A 24,442-nucleotide genomic window follows, 5' to 3' on the forward strand; every position below is an offset into this window, starting at 1 on the left:
AGGCATAAACTGAGAAAGCAGTAGCTAAAACCAGTAAAATGCTAGGATGCATCATGGATTAACTGGTTGTTGCAAAGCTTATTGCCAAGGAGACCATTGAGAAGTTCAGTCACATTATCCAGTATTGGTTGGAAGCTAATGTCCCCTATTAAGTACATTTTCCCAACTTATCCTGGGGAAAATTCCAGACTGGTTTTAAAGGTTGCTGGGGAAGTACCCTACTTGACAGGTAAAGATAGCCTGTTCCAGAAATGGGAATACATTAATTTGGGAAACTGTTATACCATCAGGTGTTGTTGATGTGATGCTATAGATTTAGGTTTCTAGAGCAGGTATGTGCTTTTTCTGTTTGGTTCTCTTTAGGTGAAAGAGTTCAAATAGTGCTTTCTTATACATAGCACAGAAGGCTAAGCAAAGATCATGTCCCAGAAGTCTGTAAAATACTGAGCAGAAGCATATATTTTTTCTTCTGTTAGGGTTGCTAAGGGCACTAAGACCTCAGATTGTTTTGGTGAAGAAACAGTTAGGTGCATAGTGATGACATTATATTTAATAATGGGCCTGATATGGAATAAGTGAAGTGGGGCTATACATGTGAGGAAATAACTTGAGAAGATAGCACTTATGTTCTGAATCTGAAGCTTTGCACTCAGACCACAGCTAGGGTATATAACTTGGTTATAGTACCCTTTCAGACAGAAGTAAATTGAGCAAGCCAGGAGAGTGCAGACAAGGCTGTCATGATGGTAAGAAGACTGGATGATGTGATATACAAGACACTAGAAGAGTTAAACATTTTTACATAGAAGGAGACAATAAAAAGGACTTGGTATAGCTACATAAAATAATAACAGCCACCGTGATGGAATAAATTTAAAGAAGTAAAACAGGAGTGAAAAAAGTGGTCACAACTTTCACACTGAAGGCACAAAGTTCAAGTCTAGACATTAGAAACTATTTTTTCTCAAAAAAATGGATACATACATCAGGCCACTAAAGGTAATTTTGGAATTTAAGACCAGAAATGTCTTTTAGAGTGCCTGGGATAGGTGGTGAGTTAACAGAAAAGGCATGGCTGTGGCAGTTATATGATACTAACCACTGAGGAAAGGCACAGCCCAGACAGACAGGAGATCTTTTCTTATTCTGTTGTCAGTCTTCATTAACAAAAAAAAAAAAGCTTATTCATTGTATTTGTTGGTTACTTTAGAACAATATACATAAATGACTAATTCCTGTTCTTGAACATGTTACTGTTTTTGCCTCTGCCATATACTGAGTAGTAAGTTAAACTGAAGCATTGTTTTCATTTTATCATTTATTTATTATTAAACTTGCCATAGTAATTTTTAAACATGTCAGTGACTTCAACTTGTATAAGCCATGGAATGCTATGACTTATGACTTGGAGGTATTTTAACAGAGTTCACCATATCAAATGTTTATGAAATAATATACATATACATATATATATATATATATATATATATATATATATATATATATATATATATATAATATAATAAATAATATATAATGTTTGTGTATTTCGGCTTTTCCCGGTTAGGGGTCGCCACAGTGGAACTCCGGTCCGCTAATGATTGGCAGTAGATTTTTTTTGTGCCGAGTTTGCCAGCCCTAATGCACAACCTTCAATGAAGGTACGCCCATTCATGCATGTCTCCACACAGAAGACACTCTAGCTGAGAATCGAATGACACAATGTCTTGCTGTGAGCTGACAATAATATAAATAATATTATATATTTTATATATACATATATATATATATATATATATATATATATATATATATATATATATATGGGATCCGTACGGATCCCCGAATGTCAACATCACCAAAACAGATTTGGCTGGGCATACTTGCACAAAAGTGCTTTTCACCGAAGAAGCACTTTCGTGCAAGTATGCCTGTGTGTCAGTTCTGTAGTTAGTGTACAGCAGGTTCTGAGTTTTGCTGTATACATTCAATAGGTTCTGCAGCACTGAAGTGTTTATTCAGTGCATCCTACAATTTGCATGCAGTATAATCTGTAGTAAACCTGGAGTGGATTTAGGTTTCTGAGATATACACGGAGTGGGTTATTGGATCTCTGGAACACAAAGAGTGGTTTCTGCAACACAAAAGCAGTGGTTTATGTGAAGATACATGGCTTTTGTGGCATACAGTCATTGGATTCTTGGATATGTGGTGCACATGCATTGGTTTCTGTAGTACACATACAGTGTATACTGTGGTAGAAATGCAGTGGGTTGTGCAGTATGTATATATTAGGCACTGACTCAGTTCTGACATGTACATGCACTGGGGATTTTGGATCAATGGCATTCATACAATGGCTTTTGTAGTGTACATAGCTTGGGATCTGCACTACACAGATGGTGTATTCTCTAGCATGCATGTAGTGGGTTCCATGGTACTTGTATAAATAAATGACGTGCATATCATGTATATACTATGAACTTGTGGTAGATATAGAATAGGTTCTGCAGTGCAGATACTACTGATTTTCTGCCATACACATTCAGCACTGCTCATGCCTTTAACCTCAGTGGTACACAGACTTTTCATATACATATGTGTGTGTGTGTGTGTGTGTGTAAGGGAGACTACTGCTGAACTAATTCAGGTCAAGGAACTGTGTGTGTGTAACGGAGACTACTGCTGAACTAACTCAGGTCAAGGAAGTGTGTGTGTGTGTGTGTGTGTGTGTGTGTGTGTGTGTGTGTGTGTGTGTGTGTGTGTGTGTGTGTGTGTGTGTGTAAGGGAGACTACTGCTGAACTAATTCAGGTCAAGGAACTGTGTGTGTGTAACGGAGACTACTGCTGAACTAACTCAGGTCAAGGAAGTGTGTGTGTGTGTGTGTGTGTGTGTGTGTGTGTGTGTGTGTGTGTGTGTGTGTGTGTGTGTGTGTGTGCGTGTGTGTGTGTGTGTGTGTGTGTGTGTGTGTGTGTGTGTGTGTGTGTGTGTGTGTGTGTGTGTGTGTGTGTGTGTGTGTGTGTGTGTGTGTGTGTGTGTGTGTGTGTGTAAGAGAAAGTTTAGAGTCATCAGTGAACTAGCATGCCGTTATGTTTTTTTTTAAAAAGAAGAAAGTAAATAATACCAAGACATGGATGATCATGCTAAGTTTGCTTGTACAGTGAATGGGATAACTTGATTTAAATTTGACTGACAGACTACAGTAACACAGGTCTGGTTAATCTGTGTTTTGTCAGCTGGGGAAGCATTCCTTTTGAGTCTATTTTGGAAAATGGTCTCCGTCTTTTGCAGGCATACTCGTGGCATATGTGTGTGAGTGTGTGTGTGTGTGTGTGTGTACAGAGTGCACCCAAATGCAGATGTACCCTCATGCTAGTGTGAAACTTCTGCATATAAGGCCTCTGTAACTAGATGCTGATTGGAATATAACTATGACTGCCTTTACTCTCTACATATCTGCCCTGTTTCATCTGTGAACTATATAACAGAAAGAGACAAGGGCTGCTGCAACTGGTAGGATCATTGCCTACAGAGGAATTATTACCACTTGAAATAGTGTATAGCATAAGGCATTGGTCCCCCCATACCTGATATTTGCAATGACAATTTAAGTTTTTTTTTACAGTTGATCTAACATTGTCCAGTCTTTCAAATGCAGGAACTCTTAATGTCAGTTTCACAGAAATAACATTAACTGAACCAGTTTTCCAAACATGAACGTTTTTCTAATGAAGTGTAAAGCGAATGATAGTCATCAATATCTATTTAGCTTTGCCTGTCAGCCATTCCCTGGTGTTTCTTTCTGGTTTCAGCAGAATAATGTAACACTTTGGAAGGAATATACAGGCAAGCAGCCCAGCACTGGAGGACAGGATGGCAAATACCTCCACAGCAACCATATACCTTCCACGGGTGCTCATGTAAGCAGGAATAAATGACAGCCACACACTAACAAACACAATCATGCTGAATGTAATGTACTTTGCTTCATTAAAACTGTCTGGCAGCTTTCTAGCTAAAAATGCAATAACAAAGCTGATAGTTGCTAGCAGTCCCATGTACCCCAACATGCAGTAGAACATGACTATGGAACCTTCATTGCACTGAAAAATCATCCTTCCATCTTCAGATTCTGTATTCATTTCTCGTGAAGGTGGAAATGTGGCCAGCCAGGTGGTACACAGAATGACCTGAATGGCAGTGCAGAGAAAGACAACAGAGTTAGGGATCCTTGTTCCCACCCACCTTTGCAGTTTGCTGTTTGGCCGTGTAGCATTAAATGCGACAACCACAGTAACTGTCTTGGCCAGGATGGAGGAGATAGAGAGTGTGAAGACAGTTCCAAATACCACCTGGCGGAGCATGCATTTCACAACTTCTGGCATGCCAATGAATATCAGGGAAGACAGAAAACACAGAGTGAGTGCTAAAAGCAAAACATAACTCAGTCCCCTGTTATTGGCTTTAACAATGGGAGTGTCACGGAATTTAATGAAAATAGAGAAGATTGAGACTGTTAGCAGTGACAGACAAAGGCTGACCGCAGTTAGAACTGCACCAACAGGATCTTCATACGCCAGGAACTCGCTATCACGTGGGACGCACTTCTGTCTTCTACCATCTGGCCATGAATCTAGAGGACACTTCATGCAATCACTTGAGTCTGAAATATAGAAAAAAAGGAATTTGATCATGGTGCACCTCGCCACTCTTGGTATTAAGAATAAATATGCTAACAAAGTTAAGTTTAACAATCATTATAACTGTTTCATTTTGAAAGAAGTATTAATATAGCACACATTTTACCCAGTTTTGTGCTACAGTTTGACTGTTATCACATCACACTGTATGTCAGTCATACCTCTCAACTTCTTAGAGCAAGAAATCTGGACAAAGCCATAAATAAAAGTGGGACAAAGGCCCAAAAATAGGGACACTTTTTAAATATTGCTCTTGCAAACTTAGAAAGTTGATAGAATAACAGGTTTAGCATTAGCATGAATTTTCTGAAGGATATGAAGTCTGAAACTCAAATGCCTGTCATTATTTTCTAACTTCAGTCTTTAATGATTTACAACTAATTTGCTGGAAAACCACAATTTTATGAAAAATGGACCAAAAATATGAGTCTAAAATATAGACATTCTGCAAAAATCTGTACAGATGAGAGATATGATGCCAATAACTTCATGCTCTCACTCACGTGTTAATAAAGTGCATCTTCTTCATATTACAGATGATTCATAAAACATATACTTATGTGCACCTCTGACTTCCTATCTGTCCTATTTAGCATGGCTCTTTGGTGTTATCGTTTCTTCTACTTCCTCATGAGGGCTGCTCAGTTAATTCCCACCACATGGCTTACAGCAATGCTGCCCTGGAGAGTGGCAGTTGGCGTTACTTCCTCCCACAGCAGAGAAATGCCATGCAGGTATGCTTATGTTGTGGTATCTTGTGTGCAGGAGTTCTCCAATTTTTGCCTTACAAGCATTTGGGGCAGCTTACTGCAAACGGGGCCCTACTGTTTGTCCATTGATTGTTGAGTAAACATTATCTCTGATGCCTCCCTGACCACTTGTGTGCATGAGCTGCCCTTAAATCTGTCCCATCAGTGCAGGAGCCACTCTTTTATTTGTAGCGTTGGTGATTGAACAGAGCTGTAGTCAGAAAACCTTGTTTGGTACTTACACCTTCAAAATGCAGACGTTGCTCCCATTTAAAACCAGTATAAGGGTATATACCCAGTAGCCGATATGCTCCACTCTTTTAGGGAATAGATATACTTCTGATTTTATTGTTTCCCTTATTACAGACTATGCTATCCAAACTCAAAGGATGGTGAACACAATCATAAGTAAAGTTATTTTAATCAGATATGTATATTGCATTACGGCCTACTCACTTACTTTCTCTAGACTGCAGTCATAGTAAAATGACATGTGGTTTATAAATGCTCATCAAAATAAGGTGTAATCAGAGTAATGTATATTCCTTACTACTATACATATTCATCCTTTCAGATATACATAGTATTTATTTGCCAACATAAAAAGCAAAAGTGATTGCAACTGCTTAAGTATTTCTCCGTAACTAGTATTTTCTGGAGTCAATGTGCTTGCATTGCAGACCCAAAAAACTTTGCACTTACAATTATACTATACATATAATTGACACGTCAATTTTCCCTACTTTCCTTCAAGAAATACTTATGAAATCAATCTCCTTTTTTAGCTAATGTATCAACATAAAGAAAAATCAGTCTCAAACTTTTCTTGAATGAGTTACAATCCCATTAAGTGATCCAGTTTTAAGGATTCTCTGACATTTATTGTCCATATTTTCTCTCAGCAGCTATTTTATTACCAGGTTTCTATATCTATCACTTTCATTCCTCTACAAGTGGTTCTTTGTATTTGGTCACTCTACCCACACACAGCCTAAGTCAACCATTTAGACTTATTTTTACAAAGTGTGTAAGATTTCCATTCATAATGGTGGTATTTATTGTTTTTTTTATTTTTCTAAACAATATAATGGTATTGTAATGTATCCGGGGATCACTTTTGATTTAGTTAATGGCAGTACTGTATCAATAGATGCCAAAAGCTGGAATAAACAGTTGATCCTTCTGTTTCCCCCATCTGAAACTTCTGATTGTTTAATCCTTTGTTAATCTGTAAAGGTCCAGCCTATTGACAGTAGCTATATAATGCTTTGTGTGAATAGCAAACCTGTTCCAGAGAAGGGGTAATTCCCGAGACACATTTCTGTCTCTCCAGCATATTTTGTTTGTGTCACAGACCAGGTTTAGATCCCTAGATTGGGTGACCCTCATGCAGTTTGCCTTGCAAATGTGCATATCACTCATACTTTTATTTTAGTATTGGTTGTAACTAATCTGGGCCTAAGAATGCTTTTGTGGCTCTATCCATTTTTGTACTGGAAAGAAAGAAAGAAAGAAAGAAAGAAAGAAAGAAAGAAAGAAAGAAAGAAAGAAAGAAAGAAAATAAAACAATTCTGTCTTCAGTGTAAATCAGCCTTATGAGGGATGCTTCTATGGCTGCAACAGCTGTGTTATAGTGAGTAGTAAATCCATGGATATACCAGTGTATGAATCTAAGTCACCTAGCTGGCCAACGCTCCTTGGCCTGAGTCTAAAAACGGTTTAGATGGATTTGTGCTCTACTCTGGTTAACAAATACAGGTAAGTAAATATGGAGTGAGCATCACAGAATCTGCAGGTCAGATGAAAACCTACTAAGCATTAAGGAATTTGTTTTTCATATAGAAATAAGAAGTATACCTTAGAGAACTTGGAGTTTAGGCAGTACTATAAATAAACACTAAGAAATGGCTCATCAGGTAGAAATGTGCTCTGAGCACTAGAGAGTTTACAGGTCAGGTGGAAAGAGGAAGTGAGACTAATGAAATCTACTCATTATATAGGAATGTACACTTAGCGCTATGGATCCTGATGGTGGTGGTGGGGAAGGAAAGGTTAGAGTTGTTTCTCTAATGAGGTGGAAGCAATTATAAAAAATTAAAAGACAGAAAAACACAGCAGAGTATAAGGCATCTGTTTGCAAAAGTATTCTAGAAACTTAAAGAAAAATACAGAGAATATATATTTCTATTTGGAAAAACATTTTTTAGAAAAATCTAAGCAAATAAATTAATATACCCCAAATACTGGCAAGTATTTTCCTAAGCATCTCTTTCCTCTATCAATATCTACAGTATCCCGAATAAAATTACAGAATTTCACACTTTGATAACTCAGTACTCTCCCAACATACTCACTCTCTCAGAGACTTGGCTTAAACCTCATATTTCTGACAAAGAATTCCTCCCCCCTGGATACAACATTCTTCATCTAGACAAACCCCATAAGAAAGAAGATGGTGTTGCTATTCTGTATTCCAACTTCCTAACCCTAACTCCCCTTCCTAACCCACCTCCCTCTTTCTTCCCTGCTGAGCTTTTAATAGCCAACTTTAAACCTAATCCCCACAAGACCATAACAGTTGCTGCCATCTATATACCACCTGGTGACAATATACCCATACTTGAACAGATTCTTAACTGGTTATCTGACCATATCCCCAATGAAACCATTATATTGGGTAGTGTTACTATCAATTGGCTTACCCTTACCAGTAACTCACCTTCTGCTAGCATCAACTTATCTGGTTTCACCCAGCTCATCTCCTATCCTACATTTCTTAACAAATTCACCAACTATAGCTCTATCCTTGACTGGATCATCGTTACCAATCCCAACCTCTTCTCTCATACTGCTACATTACCTGACTCCATCAGTGATCACTGCCCTATACAAACCCTCAGAATCTTCCCCCACATCCCCAAACCTCACAAATACAAAGAAATCTGAAAATTATCCACTTTTAACCCTGACACATTTAATCACATCCTCCCTCAAATTAACTGGACCTCACGCTTTACATTACCCCTAGATGATACTGTTTCCTTCTTTAACTCCACTTTTCTTAACATACTCAACTCTCTTGCCCCTTCATGTACTGTCAGAGTCAAATCCCATATCTCTTCCTGGCTATCACACACAACTCATACTCTCATGCACAAAAGAGACTCTACATGGAAACTCTGGTCCAAAACTAAATCTCCAAGCCATTTCCAAACCTACAGGGAACTCCGAAATCTCACTAGAAAGCAGATTAATCAAGAGAAAAAGAATTTATCTCACCAGCCTCAATCATCACAGTCCAGTAACCCTAAAATGTTCTGGAGTACTATTAACCAAATTCTCCACCCAGGTAACCCATCAACACTCAACCCTTGTCCCAATAACTCACCACCACCATCCATAGCACACCCAGTTTCCATCCTAATTAACTGTTCTATCACTGAATCAACTGTTCCAACCTTTTGGAAAAAATGTTATACTATTCCTATACACAAGGGTGGCATCTCCTTAGAACTCTCAAACTTTCGACCAATTGCTATACTTTCTCCCCTCTCCAAAGTCCTTGAACACTGTATACACAAACAAATCTTGGCCCACCTACTACAATACAATCTGATCACCCCTACCCAACATGGCTTTCATCCTCACCATAGCACCTCCACTGCACTTATCTCTTTCACCAATACTAGCTCCCAAGCCAGAGACAATAATAAACTCATTTCTTGTCTATTCTTAGATCTGTCCAAAGCTTTTGACACAGTTTCTCATTCTATCCTTCTTTCAGAACTTTCTCAACTTAACCTTTCCCCAACAACTATTTCTTGGTTTAGCAGCTACTTCTCAGACTGGCACCAATCTATCAAATGGCTCTCTGTTCTCTCTCCTTTTCTCCCTATTAACACAGGTGTTCCTCAGGGCTCCATCCTTGGACCCATCCTTTTTAATATCTTTACTAATGACCTCCACAAATCTTGTCCCCAGTCATCTCTCATACAGTATGCTGATGACGCTACCATAGCTGACAATCCTACTGAACTACAAACCCTCACACAAACATCTTTTAAACTTACCGAAACTTGGCTAACTCCACACCTTCTTATATTTAACCCCAAAAAAACAAAGTTGCTACTTTTTTCTCCCAAAATCCCATCTCTCTCTTAAATCCTCCTTCACCATTTCTTCGCTCAGCAACACAGTCAAAACTATACAAACTCCATCTAGCATCAACCACACACTTTCTCCTCACAAAAACCCTACTTTGTACTGGAGATATCCAACCCAACCCTGGCCCCTCTTCTTCTCGCCCCACCCTCACTCTCCCCAAACCTACCTCTACACTGCCCCCATCTTACTCCTCTAACAGTCACCAACCTCAGTCACAACAATAATCTCCATCCAAATACTTAACTATTTACTCACTGAATATTCAGAGTCTGGCAAATAAAGTTACTGAGCTGCACTCATGGATAGCTCTCAATACCCCTCACATCCTCTCCTTATCTGAAACCTGGCTCAAGCCACAAATCTCAAATAGTGAAATACTCCCACCAGGTTATATCTTCCGATCTGATAGACCTGTAAAAAAAGGGGGTAGCATGGCCATCCTCTACTCAAACAACCTTAACCTCTCACCTTACCCTTCCCCAATTCCTAACTTCCTCCCAGCTGAAATCATCATCCTTAACTGCCATCTGAATCCCCGCAAAAATCTTGCAATTGCCTCTATCTACCTTCCTCCTGGTAACAATCTACCCATTCTTGAAAACATCCTATCCTGGTTCTCCCACAACATAATATATGAGACACTTATCCTTGGTGATGTCAACATTGATTGGTCCAAACTCACAACTGACTCTCCCCAACTCAGTATCCACCTACATGGCTTCCACCAACTTATAACATCTCCCACTCGCTTCCATAAAAATTCCACCTCCAGCTCCATCATAGACTGGATCCTTACCAATTAACCCTACCAATACCACAATCCCACCACCTTACCTGACTCCCTCAGTGATCATCTCCCTACCACCATCTTAAGACACTACTCCCATATTCCTAAACCCCACCTTATCAAAGACTGTCAAAAACTATCAACTTTCAATTCATCCTAATTTAACTCCATTCTCCACAACATAGATTGGCCCATCCTAAAACACCTCCCCCTAAATGATGCTGTAAGCACTTTCAGTAGCATCTTCATGAGTACTCTAAACTCCTTAGCTCCCTCTAGGAAGATCAGAGTAAAATCAAATCATGCTCCCTGGCTCTCCAAGGAGACTAGGTCCCTTATGAAACAAAGAGATAGTGCTTGGAAAACCTGGACTAAAACTAAACAACCACCTCTTCTTCAAAACTAAAGGCAACTGAGGAACCTTGCAAAAAAACATAACAACCAATGACAAAAAGTTATACTATAGCTCTGCTCAGCTTAACAACAAATCCAAGCCTCGAAAATTTTGGTCAACTCTCAACAACATCCTCTATCCTGGAAAGCCCTCTAATCCCTGTCCATACCCTAACTCTTCCTCTCTGGAAACAGCTACCTTCCTGAATAAACACTTTATCTCTTCCATCCAAAATCTGGTAACCTCTAAGCCAAACTCTACTTCGACACCCACCCCTCCAAGTCCCACTAACACAACTTTGTTTTCATTTGAGCCGGTTCCCATTACTTACATCAAATCTCTACTACTCAAGCTAAAATCGTGCTCTCCTTCCACTGACAATCTATCTCCTACATTCCTCAAACTTGTTGCTGACTCAATTGCCTAGCCTATATCTATTCTAATTAATCGATCTATTCTAGAATCAACTGTCCCCACCCTTTGGAAATCTTTCTTTACTATCCCTCTTTATAAAGGTGGAAACTCCACCGACCCCTCAAACTACTGACCCATTGCCATTCTGTCCCCCCTCTCCAAGACATTAGAAAAAATTTATTCACTCGCAGCTTCTCAATCACCTCCTCACGCACCACTTACTTACCCCTACCCAACATGGATTTCGTCTTCACCACAGCCCTCCTCTCCTTCACTCATATCATTGCTGAGGCCCTAGACAACAATAAACTCATTTCCTGTCTTTCCCTAGATCTCTCCAAAGCCTTCGATACTGTCTCTCATCCTTTACTACTATCCAAACTCGCACATCTCCACTTATCCCCCTCCGCACTTGCCTGGTTTAATAGTGACCTATCTGGCAGGGAACAATCTGTCAAATGGCTCTCATCCTCCTCACCTTTCCTTCCCATCTCCACTGGTGTTCCCCAGGGCTCCATCTTGGGACCCCTTTTGTTTGACATCTTCGCCAATGATCTTTACACCTCATGCAAAAAATCCTCCCTTATTCAGTATGCCAATGACTCTATACTTATATCCATCTCAGATAACATTCTTGAACTACACTCCCTGACCCAACAAGCCCTACTATCCACTGAACAATGGCTCTCTCACAACCTATTGATCCTAAATCCCAAAAAGACCAAACTCCTACTTTTCCTTCCCTGTTCTCTTTCTCATCACAAAACCTCCTTTTTTATTAAATCTTCTAACAATACAACTATCCAACCTGACACCAACACAAAACTCTTAGGGGTCATTATCGATGACGAACTAAAGTTCAACCTACACATACTCCAGTGTATAAAAAAAATAACCAGAAACTAGGTCTGCTATATCGGAACAAAAAATTCCTAACCCCTGAATCTAGACTTACCCTGGGCCAGGCACTCCTCCTCCCCTTCCTCTTATACGCCGCCCCAGTTCTTAACAATATCCAGGCTTCCACTCTAAACAAACTCCAGCAGACTTACCATAAAATAGTCAGTTTCATTACTAACTCTCCATACAACTCGCACCACTGCATTTCTTTAAACTCTCTTCAATGGCTTGAACTTCCCCAGTTTCTGCTATCTTATCAATTTCATATGCTACACTCTATTCTTTATAAACCCTCCTTCTGTCCATCTCTATCTTTTTTAGTCTCCATCTACATCCCATCCTGGACCATCCATACCTCTAATCAACGATTACTTGATATCTACCACCCAAAAAGGTCAGTAGGCAAACTACTCTACAAACACTCCCTTGCCCATGCTTAGAACAAACTTCCCCTTAACTTACGTTGAATCTCTAACACCTCACACTTTAAAAATGAACTAAAAAGCTTATTTTCTCAATTCCAGGACCTGCCCTTGCCATGACCCCACCTAGTCTTCCTTCCCTTTATGTACCCTCAAAAAGTCCATACTTAGTACCTCATTACACCTCTCTCTCCAATGTGTCTACTATGCATTTGCATAATTTTATACAAACAAAAACTGTTTACTGTTGACCTATTGAACTATATCAATGTAAAATTATGTTACTAAGCTTCTTTTTAATGCAACTTTAACTTTATGCATGTAACCTAACATATGTGAATCTTTTTGCTATAACTGCTATTATATCAATATTGTTTAAAATTGTACTTGTTTAAAAATGTACTACTGGAGCTTTTCTCCTCGGGTCCCCACTGAAAATGGGCCACAAGCCCAGTTGGACAAACCCGGTTAACAAATGTCAATAAATAAATAAATAAATACATAAATAAATAAATAACACTATAATAGCTCCAAAAACTCATACCAAGCTCCTTGGAGTAATTATTGATGACCAACTCAAATTTGATCTTTACATACATCACAGTATAAAGAAGACCAATCAGAAGCTTGGTCTTCTTTATAGAAATAAAAAATTTCTTACTCCTGAAACTAGAATAACCCTTGCCAATGCCTATCTCCTCCCTAATATCTTTTATAGCGCACAAATCTTTACTAACCTTCAGTCTACACTTCTCTCTAAACTTGAATCTACCTACAACAAACTGGGTAGATTTGCTGCAAGCTTGCCTTACAAATCCCATGACTGTCTTGCCCTCAAGTCGCAACACTGGCTTGACTTACCAAACCATCTCAAATATATCCATCTTCTCACCATTCACTTCATTCTCAAGAAACCATTTTCCTGTCCTAGTCTCTCTTCACTTGTCTCCTATTAAACTCCCACTCGATCTTTAAGGAGTTCTGATCAACATCTTCTACAAATTTACAAACCTAACAAACGTGTAGGACAAAACTTATATAGCTACTCTCCAGCCATCCTCTGGAGCATCCCTTGACTCTAAGAAGCCTATCCCAAACTCCTACTTTCAAAATCTCTCTTACACACCACCTTACTGACCTCACTACTTGCCCCTGTAACCTCCCCCCTTACTCTTTATATCTTCTTCCCTCCCTGTTTTCCTATCAAACCCCCTCTTCCCCTCACATCTTCCTGCCACCACTTACCTTTTACCTCATGACCTGCTCTTTCCTACCTAACTCTTAACAGTAAGAATTGTATAATTCTTTCTTCTGTCTTCTGTCCTACGCTTGTACAGTGTTATTTTCTGATTTAAAAATATGTATAAATAGTGTGACTTATGTATTCTATAAATTGGCTGTCTGTTGTATTGTATATATCACATTATTGTGTAGAGCTTTTCTCCGCGGGACTCCACTGAAAATGGACATGTATCCAGTCGGACTATCCCGGTCAACAAATGTAAAATAAATAAATAAATAAATAAATATGCCCCAGGTGACAAGCCCAGCACTAAGAATTTTTCAGATATAATGCCAACAAAAATTCAAATACCAACATTACTGCTTGGAATAATTGTTTTGGAGAATGTGTACAGCAATTGATAAGTTTATATATATTTTCGCATAAATTTTCTTTGATGACCATAATTGATGGATGTTAAATAGGCTACTTACTGTGTACGAATACAGAGTATGTTTCTGCAATAGTAGTAAAGGTTTAAGCTGTACACCTGGGTTGCTCACCTGTTTGATTACTGATTTCTCCTTTGGAGCATGGAATGCAGTCAAAACAGCAAACTGGTTGTCCCTTCCGAGTGACTTTCCTAAATCCAGTCTGGCAAGGTTCAGTGCAAAGTGAACGGGGCACCTGCAGGTCAAAATAAAGATCTTAGCAGAGCATCTGAATGCGCACACCCTCTCTACCTTTTGTCCTGCGGTAAAGCTGCAAAATAATCACTTTGTTGCATGTATTTTCTTCCTTCTCATTCTTCTGGGCTTTTACATATTGCAGAATACATGCCAGCTATATGAACAGAATGTGAAACTGTCATTAAAGATATCTGGGCTTCTACATATTGCAGAATACATGGCAGCTATATGAACAGAATGTGAAACTGTCATTAAAGATATCTGGGCTTTTACATATTGCAGAATACATGCCAGCTATATGAACAGAATGTGAAACTGTCATTAAAGATATCTGGGCTTTTACATATTGCAGAATACATGCCAGCTATATGAACAGAATGTGAAACTGTCATTAAAGATATCTGGGCTTTTATATATTGCAGAATACATGCCAGCTATATGAACAGAATGTGAAACTGTCATTAAAGATATCTGGGCTTTTACATATTGCAGAATACATGCCAGCTATATGAACAGAATGTGAAACTGTCATTAAAGATATCTGGGCTTTTACATATTGCAGAATACATGCCAGCTATATGAACAGAATGTGAAACTGTCATTAAAGATATCTGGGCTTTTATATATTGCAGAATACATGCCAGCTATATGAACAGAATGTGAAACTGTCATTAAAGATATCTGGGCTTCTACATATTGCAGAATACATGCCAGCTATATGAACAGAATGTGAAACTGTCATTAAAGATAAATCAGAGGAGCTAAAGCTTGAGTTAATAAAGACTGGGTAAGAAGACAGCTTTAGTCATCAAAGAAGAGGATATATACATCAAGGAAGGAAGTACTTCTTGACATCAGGGACAAGATTTATCACTTTGTTACATTTATTTGCCTTTCCAATCACGTTGTCATGGTCACAGTAATTTAGAGGTTTGATATTGTTTTCTTCTGTGTTGAACTGTTCACATTGTTAATCTTTGGGAAGATAAAAGAGAAATGACAGGGACTGAATTAGTTCATATAATTAAAAAAAATGAAATTGCATGACAGAATTTGATGGAGGTAAAGCTCTCTCCAACCAAGACTGAACTTGACAGTCAAGAGGAGAAGATAAACACTTGCACCACACCACACTCATCACATAGTCTCACTAAGTCTACACCACCAAAATCCACACATAGAAACACAAAAACATTTGCAGAGGCTCTCAATAATAATATGCTCAAGCAACAGAGACCTCCAAAGCAGAAATGCAAGCAACCTCCACCCCCAACACAACCCAAATGACACATAGCCTGCAGACTCAGTGTGCCACTCAACCACAGCCAAGAAGGCAAAACAACGTACCCAACACACTAGTCATAGGTGTCATGTCCCACTCACCAGGCTAAACAAGGATAAGGTTACTGTCATCTACCTGTCGGGTGCCAGGATCTGCCACATAACCCATGCACTCAGGTCACTCCACAACAAATACAAATATGACTCTGTCATTGTCCATGTTGGTGTGAACGACCTGAGACGTACCTCCCTGGACTACATGAAAAGAGACATGGAAGAGCTCTCCGATCTTGTAGCCCAGGTAGATATGACCCTAACCCTGAGTAACATTCTGCCATCATCCAGAATGATACCGCAGTACAAGGACAAAATGATTGACTTCAACAATTGGCTAAGTTTATGGTGTCATTCTAAAGGGATCTAGTATCTGTCTGCCTGGGATGACATGGTCGACAGACCACGAAGCTTTGCCAGAGATGGCCTGCACCTGTCACCCCTCGGATTCCAGATACTGGCTAAGGTTCTTGCCGCCACTATAGTGCCTTTTTTAGGCAAGGTTCAAATGGCAAATTCACCACTGTAACATGAACAGGCAAGCAAAAACTGAGAGTGATGCTACTCAATACTAGAAGTCTAAATATTAAAAAGCACTCACTCAAGGCACTCCTTAAAATGGAGAACATCGATATCTGTGCAGTGACTGAGACCTGGTTCAAGGCTCCAGAGAGCACCCCTGCACTACCAGGCTATAACTCATACCACACTTTTCGGCCATGTAACCTGGACCAGAACACCAAAGGCGGAGATGTGTCCATATTCATTAAGGATATCCACACCTCCAGGCTAGTTGCTCAGCATACTGCATCCGAGGATATCCAAGTGCAACTAACTCTGGGCAAAACTGCAATACAAATTGTAGCTTGCTACAGATCCTCCACCATGCCCCAGGATTCCCACTCCTCTTTTCTTGATGTACTGGAAACTATTAGGGTTCAACCAAACACGCTAATAATAGGTGATTTCAACTACCCCACCATTAACTGGGAAAACTACTCATGTACTAACTCCTTTGCTAAACTCTTTCTAGAATTCATAAACTCCAATGCCCTGGATCAACTTATCCACACCCCCACCAGGGGCAACAATATCCTAGATCTAGTCATTACCAACATGAGTGACTGGTGTTCCACACCTGAAGTCAATACCTCATTGGTCCGATCAGACCATAAGCTAATCACCCTAGATATCCACATCCTGCCCCCCCCCCCCATTAAGGAAACCACGGTAAACAATTTCTCCAAAGCAAACTTCATGCTTCTTAAGACAGAAGTGGTGAACTTCATGACACCCATGCAGATGGACAATACAGTTATGATTACTGAATCCCACACAATTGCACTTTATAAGCTCTTACACGAGTGCATGGATCGTGCTATCCCAAACAGAACAAAGATGCTATCCTCCAAAAAAAGGAAGCCAATCTGGTGGTCCCCTGTCATAAACAAACTGTACAACAGAAGGAAGAAACTGTTGCAAAAGAGAGTAAAATCCCATGAGTGATGGAGCTCCCTGTTCAGCCTCAGTAATAAGCTGCGATCCCTCATAAAATCCTCCAAAGCTAGTTATGAAAACAAAATCACCACTGATTCTAAAGACAACCACAAAGCATTCTATAGCTATGTCAAGAATCTCAATGGCGACACTCAGATCTGCTCTGAGTTACAGCACAATGGCACTAAATATACAGACCGAACTGATATTGCCAACATCCTGGCAGATAGGTTCAGTGCTAATTTTATCCCCCTCTCATCCCCTAAAGGGCCCATCTCTATACCGAAAGAATGCAAAGTTCCTGTAATCATGACTACACAGTTAAAAACCACACTCTCCAAAGCCAAGAACACAGCATCCATGGGACCAGACAACATCCAAGGCTGTGTTCTATATGAACTGCAGAATGAACTGGCACCCCACCTGAGTACTATGTTCAATCATGGCCTCACCTCAGGCTTTGCACCCACTGAATGATGTACAGTGACGGTTATCTCACTCCACAAAGGGGGAGCCACCATGGACCCCGGGAACTACCACCCCATTAGCCTGACAAGCCTGGTCTGCAAGGCCATGGAATGTATCATCATGGAACTTATAAACAAAGACATTGGTAATGTCCAAACTCTGGACCCCACCCAGTTTGGGTTTGTAAAATGCAGATCATGTCTCCTAAACCTGATAGACTTCTTTGAAGCAGTCACCAAAGCCGTAGATTAGGGTAAGGTGGTTCACACAGCCTATCTAGATCTTGCCAAGGCTTTCAACTCCATTCCCCACTCTGGAATTATAGATAAACTCACTAAACTAGGTATAAATCCCTATGTCACAAGATGGGTTGCCAACTGCCTCACTGACAGAACCCACACTGTGAATGTAGCAGACTCCAAATCCGACTTCAGACCAGTGACAAGTGGAGTACCACAGGGTTCAGTCCTGGGTCCTCTCCTGTTTGGTATCTACTTCTCTGAAGTACAGGCTAACACGAAAGGTCTTTGGCTAATGAAGTTCACAGATGACTGCAAACTAGGAGCCATAATCGAAACTCCTAATGATGTGGACATCCTACAAAAGGGCCTCACTGAGACAGATACCTGGTGTCAAAGCCATGGCCTCAAGCTCAATGCCAAAATGTGCATTGTCATCCCCTTTGGTAAAAACTCTGTACCCATGAACTACAACATAGGTGGTAGTATACTTAACACCAAAAGTGTGATAAGAGACCTTGGGACACAGGGGGAGAGTAGTCTCTCCTTTGATAATCACATCGCCACAGTAGTCAGGAAATCCTTCTACATGGCACACCTCATCACAAAAGGTTTCTCATCCAGAAAAAAAGAGGTCATTGTTCCCCTCTACTCATCACTCATTAGATCCATTATAGAGTACAATGCCCCTTCTGGTGTGTACCTCACAAGACATCTACAACAACTGGAAAGGCCGCAGAAATACCTCACAAAGAGGATTACCAGCTTCAAAAAGATGCCCTATGCAGACCGTCTCGAAAAACTCCAGCTTTACTCCTTCACATATCGCCTACTCAGAGGTGATCTCTGCCTAACATACAAAGCTATGTCAAACCCAGAGCTGTTGGTCATGTTCCACTTAAAGAAATCCCAATTCCTCCGAGCTACATGCTCTCGGGACCTAAACCTTGTCACCACAATAAACAGAACATGCTGGAGGGATAGATCCCTGACCCAGAGACTTCCCATACTCTGGAATAAACTACCTATCTATATCAAACAAAGCTCCTCATTCGCACTCCTCATTTAAGAAAAATCTTGATGATTGGATGGGAAATAGGAAATTCACCCCGGGGATCACTTCTGTGGCACAGGAAAATAATTTTCTTGGGTGGCAAAAGCCAGAGTACCTTTTTGGCTGGGCTTGTATAGGCCCTAGGGCCGATAGCCTAGTACCTATCTATGAACCTATGACTATAAATGTTAAATGGAGAATCCCTAAGGTGATGTATAGATGGGACTGAGTCTATGCTGAGAATGGCCGTTCCGTTGGCTTCAACTGAAATGCTTTACGCTACATGACTAAAATATCTGCACAGCTTCAGTGGAAGCACCATTATGAAAGTTTTGCATCCAGATAAGATGAATATTTACTGATCTTGATATTGAAACAAGGAGTGAATATCCATAACAAATGTGTCTCATTTCACCTTTCTCAGGTAAAACATGACATGAAATCTAACTGGTGCAAATGAGGAGAGTTAAGAAAACAGACAAATTTGTTGTAAACAAATGTTTAGATCAATATCGTGAGGAATGAGGATGATAGTTTGTCCATTTTGCATAAATCAGCGTCAAGATCTACTTAGGTAGTGATTAGTTAGGTGCTGATTAGCTATTAGTTAGGTAACTGAGAAGCAGGTGATACAAATGCAAATGCATATGAAGGTTTTCTTTTCCTTCAGCCTTATTTACCAAAGGGTCACTTTCAGAAGAGCACCATGCTGCCATCTTGTTTTCCCACATTTGCATACAACAAGCCACTCAGTTTAATAATGTTGCTCATTACCATGTCATTATACGGTCTTTAGCATATACTGCACCTGACCGTGTCGCTGGTCATTCCAAGCTAGCAGTACATGTATCCCTGAATTGCACACACCCTACGTGTTCCTGCTCATCGTTGCTATTGAGACTGTGGTCAGAAATAGATCCACTGAGTCCCTGGACACTCCAAATACCAGTATCTCCTCACACTGCAAAAGAACTAACACAAAAAGTGACTACAGGACCAGATTCAAAAAACGTTTACACATTGTGATGAGCAGATTTGCATTATGATTCCACCAAATTAATTTACTTTTGAATTTTGCATGTATTTATTTCTGAGGAGACAGATACATCTGTGAAGCCATTTACATGCACACAGAACTTCGCAGGAAAGAATTCCACATAAGCAGTGGGACTGTCGAGGTGGAAGGGGCTTTTGAATTTAGTCAGGTTGTCACTCTTGCCTCAAGGGGCTTTTAAATTTAGTCAGGTCATCACTCAGTTTTAGTAGAGTAGCCTTTGCATAGTCTCTGATTACTGTGATCTGATTTGATCAGGAAGGATGCTACAACTGATGGGGAGCAGCACCATAAGGACCAGGTCCAGGGTTTTATCTCCTCTGGTTAAGGTATGAACTAACTGGTCCAGGGAGTTTGTTTTTATGAAGTCTAGAAATCTCTGAGGGTATATGTTTGTGGATGTATAAGTATCCCAGCTGATGGTGGGATAGTTGACATCTCCTAGGAGAAAGGTGATCGGCTTAATACATAGGGACTCAGTACTGATAGGGAGCAGTTATGTGCCGAGGGAGACATAGATGGGGTTCTGTAGTGAGCTATGATGTGATAAAGGGTTTTGTTTACAGTAAGTTGGATATGAAGGAGTTCAAAGTCATTATCTTATTTAATGAGTCTGGATATGAGATTTTTTTAGGAATATAGAGGCACCTCTGCCTTTAGTGCCTACGTGTAATGTGGTAGGCCTGCACAAATGACAGGCATTGAAGCCCTCCACTAATACAGTACTTTCACTAGTATCAAACCCAGTCTTTGTGACTATGCATATATCTATGCATATGTCAACATTTTCCAGGATACGCAGTCAGAGGTGCAAGAAGCTGTTGAAGGCTGGGGGGGGGGGGAGTAGAGGGTGAGAGATGCATTTAATGATCTAAAAAGGGCAATTTTTTCAAAACTATTTACTACCACAACATAGGTTCACTTGGAGGACATTTTAAGCTAAGCCAATTTCCCTTTTAGTGCTTGAATTAACATTTCCTGATTGGTCTTACCCATCCCATGGCTGATAATTGTATATTATCCCTAGTGAGAATAACTGGGATCATACCATAGATAATTTGAGGGGACCCATGTAATGCAGCATTTAGGAACTGCCTCTATCCATTAGTGGTATGTAGGGCAATCCTGGCGTGCATTTTCTATTACCCATCCTTAGATCCAAGTTGCATTTGAATATGGACAGGGATGAGCTTTGGTTTACTTGAATGGATAGTCTGTTCTGGAGCAATGGTAGCCTCTGTGATACTGTTTATATCAGTCTCTCCATTCTGTTTAGATACCTGGACTGAGTATTTCTGATGCCGTTTAACTTGATGATGTGCACTACCACCATCAGTATTGGATCAGAGGGTGCCTTGTATGCCTGATACAGGTCACCTCTTAGCACTCTGTAGGATACTGAGTATAGTGATAAGGCTTTCAGGTGGTTAATGCAAGATCTATTGATTAGGACTTGTATCCTTTTAGTAAGGTATCTCTGTGGGCATTCCAGTTGTTGCATCTGTCTGTTCAGATACATGCGAAAGTGCATATTATACAAAATGATTGACCTAATGAGGGCCTCGTAAAGTGGGAATAACATCTCTAGATCTTGTTGCAATCAATTTGCACATAAACTCTGCAATATAGAAAGACTTTTTTATGCCACTGGGCATACGTTGGTTGAAAGTTAGGTCACTGTCCACACAAGTTCCCAAATGCCAAACAACTAGATCAACTCTCAGGAGGGTATTATCAATTTGGTAGTTCCTTGTGGTAGACTTCCCGAAGGATACGATAATGTATTTTTTGTAGTTTAGTTTCAATTCATGATTCTGGCACCAGTTATCATTTGGGAGAAACCTTCCTGTGTGATGGTAAAGTCATTTGGGGATTCAATAACTGCTCTTAGCGTGTAGTCATTCAAACCTAGATAGCTAAAGCCCTTCGGTATTTGCTTTTACTTCCAAGGTGTAGATGCCAAACAAGAAAAGTCTCAGCACCAAACACTGGTGGTCTCTTTCTAGAGGTAGCCTCCTCTATTTTGATCTCCTGCATCCTGTGAGCCAGTTGGCAGCCCAGCTAGTGCTGTAAGGGTTTATTCCCAGTGTGTTCAGCTTTTCTACTATACCTGAGAAGGAGATTGTGACAAAAGGCTTGGCCAGGTCAAGGTAATGTGGTGTGAACTGTTTACATTCATCCATTGCTTTGATGACAAGAGAGTCACACTCTTTTTTTCCCTGATTCTTGCCCCAAGAAGTTGAGGGATCAGAGCATACATTTTACTGTCCCTGATTTTGTGCCATATCTTTGGTCTATTCCTCATAAGATTTGTGGTTTTCTGGCAAATTTATGAAGATTGCAAAACTTAAATAATGATAGACATTTGAGTTTCAGACATCTAGTCTTCATATCCTTCAGAAAATGCATGCTAATGCAAAACATGTTATTCTAGCAAATAAGCATATAAGAACAATATTATATTAAAATCTGAACCTGATTCTGGACCTTTTGACCTTTTTCACAACCCCATTACGTTTTTGGCTTTATCCCTTGAGCTATGAGGTTCTGAGGTATAAATGAAAACTGTGAGCAAAAGTTGTTTACCACTTTCAAGCTCAACCTGCTGCATTCTTTTTCATTTGTTCAAATAAATAAAACATCAGTGCAACAAAAACTGGGCAACTTGAAAAATAACAATAATAATAAACAATCTAATTGAAGGTTTAAAGTCAGTCAAGAAGCTTTAATAACTTTTTATAGGCAGAATAAAAATCGCATAGTACATTTTATTGTGGTTTTAATTAAATTAATGTTTCTTGCATGACTATAAAAATCTAACAAAACTGCAGCCAACTTGCACTAAGGAAAAAAATAAGAGAAAAAAAAGAAGACAAGTCAAGGAAGAAACTGTATTAACATCTACTGAAAACGCAGTAACAGCAGAGTCAAAGTTATTCCATGTTCTTGCCTGCATTAAGTCTTATTTTATCATCATCATCATCAATGTTGTTGTATTTAATATTTTTACTGTTATTATATAAATGGCTGCCCAGAATGCACCTGGGTTGGCTGCTGCCACTTCAGTTGAGGTCCACAATCCACAGAACTGCACTGGCATGTTCAACAATATGATAGTTATTAATTAACAGTAAATAACAGTGAAAACAATAAACTATCAGAAACTGGAATTAAGCAATGATGTGTCAGTTGTAAAAAATAATAAGCACCTTTATCCCTTTATTGCAAAACACAAAACAAAAGTGCTTTATTATTTATAACTGACAATTTGTTGTTTCATTCCAACTTCCGATAGTTTATAGTAAATAGTTCAAAATACCAGAGCTGGATCGTGGTTAAATGGGGCCCTAGGCAGGGTAATAGATTGGGCCCCCCAGAGCAGCCCCTCCTGCAGCAACCCAACCCCCTACCACTCCAGCAGCAGCCATTCCAGTGTTCCATTACTTGGCTATTCCTCCCCAGTTAACATAAACACTGTTCAAACTTGTCAGTGGCATACTGTTTTTTATTTACTTCTACAATGATTACAGATATTGAAATAAAATAGTACAAACACTGATAGCCATTTTCTAAATAAACAATACAGTCTCATAATGAAAATAGACTTAGTATGAGCAGTAACATTCTCTGCCCTTCAAACTCACATTCATAGAAATTGCATGAAAACCCACATTCAAAGACAATGCATCTGGCCAGTGGATGATTAAGTTTACCTTTGGGCTGTTTTCAAACCATAGGCACTTTGCACACATTGTTAGGGCCATGCATTCATGTATGTGTTTTTTGATTCACCTTCCTGTATTACATTATATTCCTTGTATAATACAGCATCATTTGTCAGAATATGTTTTAAATTTGTAGTTGTGAACATTCTCCAGTAAGCAATGAAACAAAATGCATAAATCAATAATGACAAAACTACCCATTTCATAAAATTTCAACCACAAAAGGCCATGCAAACAACTGTCATTACAATCCACCAATATCACTCAAATCTCTGTAGAAGTAAAAGTCATACGAATAAATCCACATTAAAGAGATCTGTAACTAATGATCTACATATTCAGTGCCTGCTGCCATTGAAGAATTAATTACCTTCTTCTTCTTCTTTCGTCTTTTCCCGGTTAGGGGTCGCCACAGCGGATCATCTGTCCGCTCATGATTGGCAGTGGAGTTTTATGGTGTTGAGTTGCCAGCCTGGTGCCCAACCTTCGATGGAAGGCACACACATGCACACATTCACGCCTAGGGCCAGTTTAGAATGTCTGATCCATCTATATTACATTAAAAAATGGGTAAGCTGGTAATACTGCAATAGGGAGTGACTGACAAGCTGACAAGTTCATAGTTACT

At 39.6% G+C, this 24,442-nt stretch overlaps 1 protein-coding gene across 1 annotated transcript in view; it reads right to left on the bottom strand.

The window, feature by feature from the left end:
* The window catches only part of LOC122790675 (extracellular calcium-sensing receptor-like), a 93,241-nt gene that overhangs the window by 2,482 nt on the left and 66,317 nt on the right, over nucleotides 1-24,442 (bottom strand). The window contains exons 4-5 of the mRNA XM_044058198.1: nucleotides 14,317-14,440; nucleotides 3,772-4,664 (exon numbers count right to left, since the gene is read on the bottom strand). Of these exons, the coding sequence (XP_043914133.1) occupies nucleotides 3,772-4,664; nucleotides 14,317-14,440 (1,017 nt within the window). The remainder of the gene's footprint in view (nucleotides 1-3,771; nucleotides 4,665-14,316; nucleotides 14,441-24,442) is intronic.

Source organism: Protopterus annectens, chromosome 16.part0, assembly GCF_019279795.1.
Source record: "Protopterus annectens isolate FY-2018-M chromosome 16.part0, PAN1.0, whole genome shotgun sequence".
In the NCBI taxonomy this organism is placed as follows: domain Eukaryota; kingdom Metazoa; phylum Chordata; order Ceratodontiformes; family Protopteridae; genus Protopterus; species Protopterus annectens.